The sequence below is a fragment of the Malaya genurostris genome, chromosome 1 (genome assembly GCF_030247185.1).
Source record: "Malaya genurostris strain Urasoe2022 chromosome 1, Malgen_1.1, whole genome shotgun sequence".
Lineage (NCBI taxonomy): Eukaryota > Metazoa > Arthropoda > Insecta > Diptera > Culicidae > Malaya > Malaya genurostris.
Genome location: NC_080570.1, coordinates 148,855,636 through 148,871,182, shown reverse-complemented (window position 1 = coordinate 148,871,182; position 15,547 = coordinate 148,855,636). Strand labels below are relative to the sequence as shown.

Sequence of the window (15,547 nt, the reverse complement as noted above, 5' to 3'; positions counted from 1 at the left end):
GTTCTAAACCATGCATTTGTTTTTTTTTTGCTATTAGATATCCCCAAAGAGAAGGTTTGCGACGACACGCCAATCGAACTGGAGGTAGAAGCCAAGGCACAATGGACACTGCAACGGCAAGAGACAAACTGCAGCAGTGATATTCAACCACCGCTTCCACTGGACAATTGGTTGATTAAAGATCGCTTTCTGGAAGATGTCAGGGGTGATGCTTTGAACGACTATGGTAGTATTGATCAACACCGCGGTGCCGGTGATCATCGTGGTAGTACGAGCAGCATTGATCACGACGATCGCTGGCTATCCCAGGTGGAAATTATCACGCATGCTGGGCCACATCGCCGGCTTTGGATGGGCCCTCAGTTCATGTTTAAGACATACAATACACCGAGCGGGTGAGTGCGGCTAATACCTGATCGCACACTGAGGACAGCTGAACAAGTTGTTTGTTTGTTTTTGTTTGTAGATCACCACTGACATCGATCGACACGGAATCGGTTGAGATTGGTGCCGGTAGCACGATAAACAGACCAGCACGCTCCAATCCGATGAATATGCCCATTTCTGGAGGTATGAGGCCATTGGTACCCGTACTCATTGAATCTGGATCATGTAGTAATTCACACACTGTACTGTTTCCGCTGAACGCTAGAGAGTCTAATTTATTTTCCTTTTTATTTTCGTTTGCTTCTTTCCTGTGCTGTCGGGACATCATCACCCGGAAAAATTGTGTGGAGCTCAGGTAGCTACGAGCAAAGTCCACGAATGATCAACATGACGGAGTTCCGTCATCATGAAAATCTGGACACGGAGTTCTCCTCCCTGGGACCGGTGGAGTCTCAACTGCGGGAAGATCTCGCTGATGCCATGCGTGAATCACCGCTGATCTCCGGACGAGACACGACAGGTACGAGCATTTTGTCCGGTTTACTGACTGTGTAGTCTTGCTACGTTCGTAGAGAAGAAGACTGTTCCCGTTAGCTGTAGTGTGCTTCTATTACTAATCTTTTCGTTTCAATAACTGTTTGTCGCTTTATTTTTCTTGTATTTTCTAGAAGTAACTAGCGCTGACTAGCAGCTTTTGTGTTCTGTGCTTCTTCGATTTTGTTCTTACTCTATCGCACTCTCACTTACACTCACACAGCGACCGAAAGCGGTGAATGGAAACGAATCCAGCCATAGTAGAATAACAACCCGTGGCTGCAATGGTGATTGGCTAGAAACTAACCCCAAAAAAGACTACCGCTTTGTCGATTGATCACACGAACAACGCACCCGCTGACAATTGCTTTGAGCAGTGTTTACGTTTTGTATCGTACTATTTATTGTTGAAACTAGTAAATAATAACCTGTTATCGTAGATGTATTATTTTTCACCTCGCTTTTATCCCTTTTCTTTGAGAATTCGTTTTATAGGCGTTTATATTTTCAACTTCACTTTCCTTGAAAGAGGAAACCGATTGATTCACACAATGATTTCAAAATTTTTGCAAATATTTGCGAGTGAAATCGTTCACTTTTAGAAAACAATGAAAGCTAGAGATTGTCAGTTTTATTCTTAAGTAATGGGAAGTTGAAAAATACTTCATAAGGAACGGAGCTGTCGATAAATTTGTCTTCAACGAATTTTATGATGCTTCACCCGTATGGATTGTAATGCAGTTCTTTGCACATCCGTGAATTTAGTAGTATTTCCAGTTGGTTTTTCGTATACAGCCCAATTGACTCTACTTTCAATGACAACCGATACGAGCCTTACGTGTCACTACACCGATTCTCTACGGGAATGCATCCCTAATCAAAACCAAACATACGAAAAAAAATTCTCTCCGCTCAATTTTCGATCGGAGCTCTGGAGACCCCTAGTTACCATTGAACATTTTGCTTCTCTATAGCGACCTTTACACGATCGTTAAAAGTGTCACTGCTAAAAAGTAGTGTCATTTTTAATTAACGTGTAATGGCAGTATTGATGAATTCTGCATACAAATTTGGAATGCCATTTCTTTATTAATCATTAAGGATCAAATGTAAACAAATTTTTCTTTGTGTTGATAATTTGTGTATTACGTACATTTTATTTAGTGCGTATGTCATACATTTGTGTATTTATATATGCAATGCAACCAGTTTATCAAAGTGGCTTGAACGATTGAGTTTAAAACAATCTTTTTAAGAAATAATTCATTCTCAAACGAATGTTAAGCCTTAAATATTAGTTTTGATCCATTTTTTCACCAATGCTTATTTTTTATGAATGTAGATTTAAATTCTCTAATAAAAAAAGTTAGCACCACTGCTTCAATGCATGCGCTACACAAAATAAACAAAACGAAATATTTCTGTTAAAAAAGCAGTTTTCCGGAAAAAGAAATACTTTTGCAACAACCTTTCCATATCCATTTCCTTTCACCTGTTAAATTAAAGGTTCCTATTTTGCGGGATTACCGATAGAAGGTACGTTTAATCTTCATAGCGCAATAATTTCTGCAAGAGGAAATCCATATATGAATGTGTTTGTTGCAAATCAAATGTGTGGATGTCGATGTAAGCTGAAACTGAAATATTTTTTCTCGAGCAGTTTTGAGGAAAGCGGAAGAGTTTTAGACTAAGATTCGCTTTTCTTGAATTGCAATTTTAAGCAGGATGATCCGATTGGTTTATTTTTCAATTAGGTATATTTTTTTGTTCCGTATATTCCACTGCGCACGGATTTGATGAATCACAAAACATCTGAAGAAAAAGCTGCGAAACAAACAACAAAACAGTTCCTAACTTCATTTTCAATGATTAATTGTATTCTTTGATTTCAACATTTTTTCTGATAAAAATCTTCACATCAGCTTATGCCTAACTACGCCAATACACTCACACTTGCATTAAACCATTCGATGCATTTCAACGTGATCAGAAAATGTCTATGTGTGTGGACGCAGCTTTCGAAAAATTCTCTCTAAGCTGAATGAAGCTTTCAAACAGTTCAAATTGATTCGGGAATTCCCCGAATGAATTTGTGTCTGTTTTGTTAGTAAAAATGTTGTAAAATAAGACTGTTTGAATGACAAGAAAAGGGCAACATTTTTGATATTAGGAAACCATTCCGTCAGCTAGCGAAAATTGAATATAAAATTCGGATGTGAAGAAGTCAGTCTCCCCATACTAAATCCCATGCAAATTGTAGATTCAAAAATATGGTTTCACCGATCGATCGATAATTTTGAATAGTTCTTATGTGACCTAACAAGGATCTTGAGAAGTTGAGTGGAGCTAACATCTCAACTTTTCTCCCACTATAGTGGTTACGCGCAAAATGATTCTTGATTAGAAACTGCTATCAGTCACGATCGTCGGCGGTAATGAATTTCGCCACCAGCAATCACCGCTGCTTATTTCTCATTCTGAATCAAACTCTATAGCCGAAAGCTTCGAAAGCAAGTTTGTTCGTGTGCTTTTCAGCACTGCCATCTTTGGATGCGCGCACTTGAGATTAAATCATGCAAACAAGAAGGGATTATAAACTGTTATCTGTTATCACTGTTGAATAATGAGTTCAGTACTAGCACGTTTTGTGTTGTTTGAGGAAAGAAATATTCCTTATTGCGATGCAAATGTCGCATTTACAAAATAATTTAGTCACTTCGTAATCAAGCCAGTGACAGAAGAAATGACAATAATATCAATCTCATCAGCAGAGATGCCAGGTAAAAATTTCAAATATCTGCAGACAGGGTCTGTCTGTAAATCTGAAAAAAAATCTGCAGTCAACAAGTATGTCTTGCTGGCAGCAATTTCTCTATAAAGTATGATAAGCTAAACTGACTTGGCAAGCAAAAAAAAAGGTCACGTAAATTTCCACGAAAGTCTGCGAAAAACTCGATTTACAACCAAAATTCAACAAACAACAAAAAATGTTTGCAGCACTATAAACGAAATCTGCAGATTTACAGACAAATCTGCAGATCTGGCATCTCTGAATTGCATCGACAATCAATGAGGGTTCTGGTGAGTGTAATATCAAGAGAATTTGAGTTCTGACAGATCGGCTCTCAGACACTCAATATATGGTGCAGGGTTACCACAGTAAAACCACCGATTTTTTGCCTATTTTGCCACACTGATTTTTCACAGATTTTTATAAATATTTCATAGAAATGGCAGATTTTCAAAATGTTTTTCACAGATTATGATCGAAATATAGCAGCTCTGTTCGTGAGTACAACTTGCTCACTTGAGAGTAGAATTGAGTGAGCGTGTACCAGTCGGTGTTGAACAGTCGTTCGCACCGCACGCGTATAGCTCTTGGCTCCTGGAATTTTTTTCTGGCTACCTAGAGTTTCATTGATTCAAGGCTTCAGTCTTTTTCAAGGCTACCTGAATCACTAACTAAGTGATACAAAGAGTGATATTAGAGTGACTAAGTGATACAAAGAGTGATATTAGAGTGACTAAGAAATTAATCAGCCTTTTTTAAGGCTAGCTAGGAGTCTAATCGAAGACTAATTTAGCCTAGTTAATTTAATTTAAAATTTCATTAATTTCAAAAATGCCTGCGTCCAACCGGAAAGGCAACAAGCCTAAGGCTAAAAATAATTCAATACGGAATAAATCACAATCCGTTATTCAACATTTTTCTAATAACATTCACGATCTTATAGAATCTGAATGTAAAAATAAAAGACAACGGACGGATTTCCCTTCCGTTGATCCTATGCCGTCTAACAATATTTACGAGATTCTTCCTGAATCCGATTGTAGCGACATAGAAGAAAATTCTTCAAAAATTCCCAAAATGGACGCTTGTCGTTCTGGGAAGAAACATCAATCTATGCCACCAGTGACGGTGATGATTTCCGACTTCAAAGCATTCCGTACTGAGCTTTCTACTTTTCTCCCGGAAGTAAAAGTCTCATTTCAAATCGGACGAAGAGGAGAATGTCGAGTCTTGGTGGATGGATTGGAAGATTACGAGCGTCTTATTCGATATTTGTCCGAAAAACTTCATAAATTTTATTCATATGATATAAAATCAGACAGACCCTTCAAGGCTGTCTTGAAAGGATTATCAAATGATCAAAGTATTGATGAAATTAAAAATGAAATAAAAGAATTGCTTGGTTTTGCCCCTTCCCAAGTAATACTTATGAAAAAAAGAGCGAATGGTACTTCTAAACCACGCTCTGGAATTTCCCATGAACTTTACCTAATACACTTCAATCGAAGTGATGTAAACAATTTGAAAACTTTAGAAAAAGTACGTTTCATTTCCCACATTAAAATTCATTGGGAACATTATAAACGGCATAATCGTATTGCAAACTTAACGCAATGTCGTCGTTGCCAAGGCTTCGGCCATGGAACCAAAAATTGTCATATGGATATACGGTGTTTGAATTGTGGTAAATCGCATTCGAAAGACGTTTGTCCAATGAATGAAACCACTGATAAATTTTCATGTTCAAATTGCAATGGAAATCATAAATCCAATTATTTGAAATGTCCTGTCAGGGAAAAAATTTTAAACGCTCGTTCGCTTAGACAACAAGTCAAATCAACGACCTTAAATTTACAGAACATACCTGAAAATTCTTCTAAGGCACCTGCCAATTCGTCTTCTAACGAAAACAATTTATTGACAGGTAGATCGACCTCGTCATCATCTTCTTCTAATGTCAGTTATGCTGGTATATTAGGTAGAAATCTATCTCCTATTTCTTCTAATGTAAATAATCAAAACACAGGACCGCCTTGCAGTTCTTCTTCTAACGAAAACAATTTATTAATAGGTAGACCGGCCAAATCATCTTCTTCTAATGGCAGTCTACCTACAAATATTCCTTCAATGCCATTCGCTTCTTTAAATGAAGTCGATTTAGGCGATATAACTGAAAATAAAATGATCTACCTACAAGATCAACTTTTTCAAATGATCATCCAAATGAATTCGACTTCATCACTTTTTGAAGCATTTCAAATCGGATGGAAATTTGCAAATAATATTATAATGAATTTAAAATTTAACAGTGATGTTAAATAATTATTTGAATATTTTAAATTGGAATGCTCGATCTTTGAAATCGAGTGAAGATGAATTTTATAATTTTCTCAAAGTTCACAAAATTCATATTGCCATTGTGACAGAAACTTTTCTTAAACCAAATGTAAAATTGAAAAGTAATCCACATTATGTGGTTCATCGATTTGACAGGTTTACTGGAATTGGTGGTGGAGTTGCCATTTTTGTCCAACGGCAAATTAAACATCGAATTTTACCTTCTTTCAATACTAAAGTTATTGAAAGCTTGGGAATCGAAGTTGAAACCATTCATGGAATTTATTTCATCGCTGGAGCATATTTGCCATTCCAATGCACCGGCGAACAATTAAATTTCTTTAAAGGCGATTTGCAAAAACTTACAAGATATCGATCGAAATTTTTCGTAATAGGGGACTTAAATGCTAAGCATGTCCAGTGGAATTGTAGGCAAAATAACAGTAATGGTAAAATACTTCATAATCAACTCTCAGCTGGTTACTTTACAGTTCTTCATCCCAGTAATCCTACTTGTTTCTCTTCCGTGAAAAACCCGTCTACAATTGATCTGGTTCTAACAGATCAAAGTCACATTTGTAGTGAACCGATTACTCATGCTGATTTTGACTCAGATCATCTTCCTGTAACATTCAGACTTTCCAACGAAGCTATAATTAATCCAATTAGTTCTATTTTCAACTATCATAGAGCTAATTGGTTGGATTACAGATCTCACATTGAAAATCATGTGGATCATGAAACTATTTTAGAAAATTCTGCGGACATCGACACAGCAATTGATAATTTGAATCATTATATTATCGAAGCTAGAAATCTTTCAGTTCCCAAAGCTCAAACTAAATTAAATTCTCCTATCATCGATGACAATCTTCAACTGCTCATTCGGTTGAAGAATGTTCGTCGACGACAATATCAACGTTCTCGTGATCCTGCTATGAAAAACATAGTTAAGGATTTACAAAAAGAAATTAAACATAGATTTACTCTTTTGCGAAATGAAAATTTCGCTAAAGAAGTTGAACAAATTAAACCATATTCTAAACCTTTCTGGAAACTTTCTAAGGTTCTTAAGAAACCTCAGAAACCAATTCCTGCTCTCAAGGAAGGAAATCAAATACTTCTTACAAATGGTGAAAAAGCTCAAAAGCTAGCTCAGCAGTTCGAGAGTGTCCACAATTTTAATTTAAACGTTGTGAGTCCTATTGAAAATGAAGTCTCACTGAAGTATGATCATATTTCAACCCAAGTGTTATCACACGATGACATTATTGAGACGAATTTTGATGAAATTAAATCAATTATTAGGAAACTCAAAAACATGAAGGCTCCTGGTAATGATGGAATTTTTAATATTCTTATTAAAAATCTTCCCGATGTTGCCTTGAGACTCCTGGTTAAAATTTTCAACAAGTGTTTTTCATTAGCTTACTTCCCAAAAAGATGGAAAAACGCTAAAGTAATTCCTATCCTAAAACCTGATAAAAACCCAGCAGAAACATCAAGTTATCGCCCAATTAGCTTACTTTCTTCTATCAGTAAACTTTTTGAAAAAATTATCTTGTTAAGAATGATGACTCATATAAATGAGAATTCAATTTTTTTACCAGAGCAGTTTGGATTTCGTCATGAACATTCAACTACTCATCAACTTGTCAGAGTAACGAACATGATAAAATCAAATAAATCTTCTGGGTTATCCACTGGAGTTGCTCTTCTAGACATAGAAAAAGCATTCGACAGTGTTTGGCACAAAGGTTTAATAGCAAAAATGTCTGATTTCCAGTTTCCTATTTATTTGATCAAAATGATTCAAAATTATTTAACTGATCGTACTCTTCAGGTTAGCTATCAGAATTGTAAATCTGAATTGCTACCCGTACGAGCCGGTGTTCCGCAGGGTTCGAGTGTAGCTCCAATCTTGTATAATATTTTCACTTCTGATCTTTCAAATCTACCCGTTGGTTGTCAGAAATCGCTATTCTGCGACGACACAAGTCTGTTAGCCACAGGTAGAAATCTAAGAGTGATCTGCAGTCGCCTACAAAGAAGTTTAAATATTTTCAGTGATTATCTGTCAAAATGGAAAATTAAACCAAATGCAGCAAAAACGCAATTAATTATCTTTCCTCATAAGCCAAGAGCTTTATATCTCAAACCAAACAATAATCACATTCTAAAATTGAATGGCTTGGAATTGACATGGTTTGATCAAGCTAAATACTTAGGTTTAACGTATGACAAAAAACTCACTTTCAAGGATCACATTGAAGGAATCCAGGCAAAATGTAATAAATATATTAAATGTTTATATCCTCTTATAAACAGAAATTCTAAGCTCTGTCTAAAAAACAAATTGTTAATTTATAAACAAATTTTCAGACCAGCCATGCTTTATGCGGTACCAATTTGGTCAAACTGTTGTTCCACCAGGAAGAAAACGCTTCAAAGGATTCAGAATAAAATTCTGAAAATGATTCTGAAACGTCCTCCCTGGTTTAGTACAAATGAGTTACACAGACTCACAAATATAGAACCATTAGATGTAATGTCACATAATATTATAAGCAAATTCCGACAAAAATCGATGCAATCTTCAATTGAATCGATTCGCTCTCTGTATTAGTTAGTAAGTTAGTATATAAGTTCCTTTTCCCCATTACACAATACAAGTAGGTTTAGAATTTTCCCTACACAAAAATCTCAGAATTGCGGAAGCAAATGATGTCTTCATGGTAATAACCAAATCATATATATATAACAGGGCTGAAAAGTCACCACTTGTGGCTGAACACCCAATTTAAATCTTAATAATTTAATTTTAACTCATATTCCAATAAATAGTTATTTTAAAAAAAAAAAATAAAAAAAAAAATAAAAAAAAAAAAAAAAAAAAAGAGTGAGCGTGTACAAATTGAGCTTAAAACAGTGATGTCAGATCTACGGAAATCTCCTTAGGTCTACGGTTTCAAAAATCAACGGAAATTCACGGAAAATTTTTTGGAAATTCACGTAAATTTCAACAGAGAACTACGGGAACTAGTCTTTTCTGGCGAGCAAAAAAAGAAGCTTTCCACCAGTTGTCCCGGGTTGGCAGGATTCTTAGTGCCAGTAGGATCCATAGTACCAGCTATGCAATGATTCTGTACGCTAAGAATCGGCTGCGAAGTCTGTTGAAACAGAAAGGCCAAATTTCACAAAAGGAATGTAATGCTAAACCTTTGACTTTGACCACGTGAGCTTCTAAGCAAAATGCCTATGCATCGCTGCTTAGAAATTGCTAATAAAATTCGTATTGAAGATTCGATTTCACCACAATCCGTTAAACATTGGTCGCATAAGCAAAGTAACTTGAATGGTTCTGTGTCTAATTAGATCATAGTAAGCCGTTACGATTAAAATAGCTCAACCCGTTCGTGATCACGTTGCTATGCCTTCCTTTGTTTGTTTATTTTTGAACACATTTTGTATTTAATCATCCAATTTAATCATCATTGTAAATATTGCATGTTTTGTTGCATAACCACACACCTTTATACAGTATAACTTCGTTTATCCGAAAAAAACTTTAACTTGATTTAAGAGTGTGATTTTGCTAAGAAATCATAGTAGCAGACGCTATCAGATGTGTTCATCATTCATCCCTGGGAACCAGTTCAAGTCGAGTCAATATCCATGGAGATGACACGAAACATTTGACGGATCTGACGAAGTTACACTGTATAGCAGCCAGCACCAACAACCACCACACTGAAACAAGCTGCATCATTTACTTACATACTTTAACCACCAGTGCAAACCTCCAAGAGCAGCATTGTTTTTTTTAAATATCTGACAGAAGAACATCCTGTGAGCAATGATTGCGCTCATCGTTTTGACAGATAAATAATGACCAATAACAAAACGAGTAAAAAGGAAAAAGGGAGAAAAAAGAGTCTTACTAGTTCTAACCGTAGAAACAAAAAAAAAGCCAAAGGCAGGTGGTTTTATTTCAGTTGTTTGTTGCTTTTTAATTTCATAACGCGAATTAAAAATACTACTTTACTAGATTCTGTTCGTTTTCATAGAAGATTGAAAAAAAAACTTTTCTTCAATTATTGTTTGGTAGTTTAGTTTTATTTTTATTTGTTTTGGAGAGTCGATCACATGCAAGCTTTCACTTCCATAGTTCAAAACTTAATACTTTTTGCGTTTAACGATTGATTCAGTCACAAACTGTTCCAACACCACACTTCAAGTACAAACTGTGACGGCTAATGATGAGAGACGGTTGCTATTTTTTCTCCCTCTTACTTTTTTCTCTCACTCTGGCGTTTGGTTACTGCATTCCGTGGTGTTGGAACAGTTTTGCATGGTTCGATTTCGAATAACGCAGAGAACTAATTTTAACGTCGTAGAAAACGAAAACCGAAAAAAAACAAACTCTTAGTTCAATCAAACTTGCCAGCGGCTTTTACTGACCACTTTTCTCCCCCTTTTTCTCTTTTTTCTCCCAATTAAGGCTACACGAGCGCCACGCCCATCCCGGCCGGGTTATCTTCGGTATCCTCTTGCTCCTCCACCTCGATCTACTCGTCGACGCACTCACTGAACTCGATATGCGATCATAAGCTGCCCCTGTCGACCACTACTCATGCGTTGCTGCAACCGCAAGGAGTTCCGGTCAAACATCATCACCCACACTATCACCTCCAGCAACAAGAGCATCAACATTCATCCTCGCTTCCGGCGAGCTGCTCGCGGCCGGCTTCCGCTGCCAGCAGTCGAGCTTCCGGTTCCATAACAATAGCAAAGGTAGTTAATCCGCTCGGAACGGTCACTACTGTTTGTAGCAGCGATGTGGAAGGAATGGAATCGGAAGCGGAAGCACGGGCCGCCCATGAGTGTGACATATATTTGCATGAAAACTGTGACGAAGCGCTGTTTCGGCCGGTGGTCACCGTACACGGAATACCAGGAAACGACCCGGACCATCGGGGATCATCCGCATTGGATCGATCCGGTGTGGCATCTGCCTCGGTAGAGGAACCACCCTCGCTGATTGGTCGTGAACTGATCGTACCGGTAATTGAGGAGAAGGACATGGTCTACTTCAGTAGAAACAAAAAGAAGGACGATGATAATTTAGCAAAGTTTGAAGAATTATCTACCATCAACAAGAAAAGTAAGAAAACGAATCAACAAGCTGTTGTTGAGGTGGAACCCGCTGGTGCAAAGGTGGTGGTTGAAGATTTTGTAAATATAGAGGTAGTAAACAAGTGTAAGCAAGAGGAACCAAAACTCGCGGGCAGTAGAAAAAAGGAAAATACACCTCCGGTTAGAAGCGAGAGGAAAAAGAAATCCCAACCGGAAGCGATCGAAGTTATTGAACTCGAGGATCCGGGAGTACAACTGGAGTTACCACCGGTGGAGAAACCCTCACGCAATAGGAAAAAGGAAAACGGCAAGAAGAAAGACGAACCTAAACAACAGCAGCAGCATACTGCGACCGAGAAACAACAAAAGACCAAACCATCAACCGCCGCCGCCGCCGAGACGAAGTCGAAGACAAACTCAGCAAGCGCTGGCAAATCTGGAAATAACAACAGGAAAGAGAACAAGCAAGACAATCGAAAGCGGAAAGAACAAACACCGCCTTTGGCAACGGTTCTACCGGAACCACAGCCGGAACCAACGCCGAAACCGTTGGTTCAGGCGGTTCGCGCGGTAGAAGATAATAATCTGCTCAAATCAATTTGTGATGACTTTCCACCACTGGAAGCATTGAAAATTGACGATTTGGAATTATTTGGCGAAGCTAATGATCCACAAAATTTGAAACTGACGCGTACCGATATAAGTATTCAGGAATCGATGCTTGCTTCCAGTGGGCTTGGAATTGAGAAACCGGCGAATCCTTGTGTAGGTGATGTTGATGGTGATAATGATAATGACGATGATGCAGGTAGAAGTGTTGAAAGAACCGTAGAGTGTGTTACCGAAAATCAATGTGAAGACGAACAAATTCTGTCGAAAGAAGAGAAATTTTATGAACTATCGTCACGTTATGAAATAGACTTCCCGGAACCGTTACCGCCGCTGGAACCGTTTATATGCAAGGAGCTCGAAGATTTAGGATTCGACGACGAGAGCAGCAAGGAAAAACTTATCAAACAGTCGAGTGAGGAGAAAGTTTTGATAAATTTTGAAAGTCCGCTTCAGGAGGCGGCCAAAGAACTGCCCCGGAAGGGTAATTCCATATTCGATGATAAAAACATCGTGTTCGCTATGTGCTCCAGTTTGCGAGAGGCTAATCTGTCCGAGATGGGAGAAGGTAGCTCACAGCAATCGGGCGGTAGCCGAAGTCTTTCCACGTCGATGATGCAAGTGGGTCCCGTGGTTCTGAAGCAACAACAATCTGTCGAAGGACAAGATTCTGACTACAGAAGCCTAGAGCTGGACGTTGACGATACCGCAATGTTCGTCTCTAGGCTTCCCGTGTCGTCCACATCGGAGGACGAAACGTCCAACTCGAACAATGACGAACCGGAGGAAAAGGAAGCCTCCAAGCTTCCCGAAGCCGACGATGAGGACGACGAACTGCAACCGTTGATCTCTAGTAACAAAACGTCGTCCTCGTCGTTGTCGATTACGGTCATCGGTACCGTTTCCGGTGGTGCTAGCAACGATAGTTTAATGAACTCCATGACCACTTCCGGCATTGTGGCAGTCACCGGAAGTCCTGCCAAAACAACAACAACAACAACAATAATAACATCAACACTGCCAACGACGACAGACGCGAACCAAAGTGAAAACAGCGACAAGCAGACGATCAACGCAGCGAATACAAAGCAGATGAGCACTGGGAACAACGGTGGAAACAATGGCAATAACAATGGCAACGGAAAAAAGAAATCCAAGAAAAAGCGAAAATAATTGGCGGCGTGGCGAATGATGCTGCTAGCGGCCACTGGTGGCGTGGTGGTGCTACTCGCAGTATCATTGCTTATTCTGCTCGTGCTATCGTATCTGCTGCTAGTGCAGCTCTGCTACGCGCTAGTGTTATATTTATTGTATTATTTGTAGGAAGTCTTTTAACCTTCTTATCCTTCCCCCCACCCCGCCCTCTCCCATATCACGGGGTTTCTTACGGCGTTGTCCGTAGGTTGGCTGTTACCACGGATGGGCGTACAAAAAAAAAACGTTAATTTATATTTTAGTATAATTATTTCTCCCCCGTATGGGTGGAGCTTTCCTCGTAACCTCTTTTTATTCTAGCTTATTGTGATTTGGTTACTAAAAATGGTATTTATCACGTTCATGCATGTAAAAACAATTACAGACGTCTGACAAGCATCCGATTGCGCCGAACACGAAATATTCTGATTATTCTACGTCAAGCCTTTGCGTTACATGTAATAAAAAAAAAGTTGTGCTGTTAGATTTATAGACTGAAAATTATGTGACAAAAGTTGTTCGAAAAAAAGTAAGCAAAGGCTTAGAAGCAAATTTTATAACATCAATACAAAGTATAATTCATAATTTTACCCATCGTGCGTTTTTATCATGACATGTGGTTGTTGTTGTTGTGGGATTCGCTATCTCATTCATCGATCCAAACAGTAATAGTAATAAAAAATAGTAATCAGAAAGCGGCAAGTCTGGGGAGTAAGCCGCGTAGGACAGAATTTCCAACGTAGCGCGAAACGGTGATGAGAAACTCGCTGGATCGGGTCTGACCAATTTGCCCTCAAGATAATCTATTCTCTCTCAGTTTTTTTTTGCCGGTATTCTGGGAGAATCTTGGTTCAAAACGTTGAACCGTTGGTCCGATGAAAGTCAAATAAATCGTCCAACGGGAGGCTGATTCGGAACTTTCATTTTTTTTTTTTATTCAATATTATAGTATAATTTTAAGGCACACTGCTTAAGCTCTAAGATGCCAAGGGTATTTACTAATCTTAATTACGACTAACTTAAAACTAGAAAAGTATCATTATGTAATGTAGCGGTAGCGGATTCTCGAGAAGCTATCGGTAGTGGCCGGTGAATTGAATATCGCATGAGGGTCTTCCATATGCCGTTGGCGAAGATCCATGTTGGCCGCATCCTTCGGTCCGCGTGGGTCCGCGGGAAACACCCCCAGGCTACGAAGGCCCGGCGGGTGGCCCGCATGCTGGTTTTCGACTGGGGCGGCCTTCCGTGGACGATGATGGTGATGTTACGGAAGAGAATGAAAAAAAAAAGTAAATATTGTGGAAACGGGGTAAAAAGGGGATGTGGGAACAAAATGTTTGAAAACGATAAAGATCTAATTAGTTGCCATCGAGATGGTGAAGAGATAGGGAAGGGGTAACGAAAAAGTTAGTGACAAAAAAAGATCTTGTTAGTTCCAATGAAGATGGTGGACAGGGACGGGGATCGAGAGAATCGGGCGGATTTTAGTGTCGAACCTGTAGGTGGAGTTTATACTTTCTGAGCGAGGGATAACACATTACACTTGTATATCAATGTGTTTAAGGTACTGGTATATGAGAAGCATATATAAACTATCCCGACTCGCCAACACATCCCGAACCGGAACCTCAGGCGGTCTACCTCGGGCCCTAAGGGATTCCAGTAGCTTCGACCTGGCGTCACGATACTCTACGCACGACCACACGACATGCTCGATGTCCTGATAACCGTCGCCACAGGTGCAGAGACCGCTCTCCGCAAGCCCAACACGCCGGAGATGTGCGTTGAAGGTGTAGTGATTTGACATGAGCCGCGACATAACACGAATGAAATCGCGACTCACGTTCATCCCCCTGAACCAAGGTTTCGTCGATACCCTAGGGATAATGGAATGTAGCCATCGTCCCAGTTCGCCATTGCTCCATGAAGTTTGCCAACTTTCGAGAGTTTTCTGACGAGAGATACTGAAAAATTCATTGAAGCAGATTGGTCTTTCATAAATATCACCTTCTAATGCGCCCACCTTAGCCAATGAGTCTGCCTTTTCATTGCCTGGAATGGAACAATGCGAAGGGACCCAGACTAACGATATTAAATAAGACCGTTCAGATAAAGTTCGCAAGTGTTCCCGTATTTTCCCCCGGAAATATGGGGGATACTTTCCTGGCTTCATTGCCCGGAGAGCTTCTATTGAGCTTAGACTGTCCGTGACAATGAAGTAATGGTCTTTGGGCAATGTTTCAATGATCTCGAGGGTGTACTGAATAGCAGCTAATTCTGCGACGTAAACTGAAGCCGGATCATTGAGTTTGTGAGAAGCGGTGATGTTTTGATTGAAGATGCCGAAACCTGTGGACCTGTTGATGTTTGAACCGTCAGTGTAAAACACCTTTTCACAGTTGACTGTTCTAAATTTATTATAAAAAATATTTGGGGCCACTTGAGGGCGCACGTGATCCGGGATTCCACGAATTTCTTCTCTCATGGATGTGTCGAAAAACACAGTAGAATCAGAAGTATCCAAGAAATGAGCACGATTGGAAACAAACGAAGAAGGAT

General features: G+C 39.1%; 1 protein-coding gene across 2 annotated transcripts in view; it reads left to right on the top strand.

The window, feature by feature from the left end:
• Positions 1–13,578, top strand: part of LOC131426178 (breast carcinoma-amplified sequence 3 homolog) — a 41,991-nt gene extending 28,413 nt beyond the window's left edge. Inside the window, exons 4-7 of one of the 2 annotated variants that reach the window (XM_058588693.1) lie at positions 38–395; positions 467–570; positions 743–907; positions 10,551–13,578. In XM_058588693.1, coding sequence (XP_058444676.1) covers positions 38–395; positions 467–570; positions 743–907; positions 10,551–12,967 — 3,044 coding nt within the window. In that variant the 3' untranslated portion in view covers positions 12,968–13,578. Of the gene's footprint in view, positions 1–37; positions 396–466; positions 616–742; positions 908–10,550 lie in introns of both variants that reach the window. The other variant, XM_058588692.1, reaches the window with a different exon arrangement.
• Positions 13,579–15,547: the final 1,969 nt, after the last annotated feature.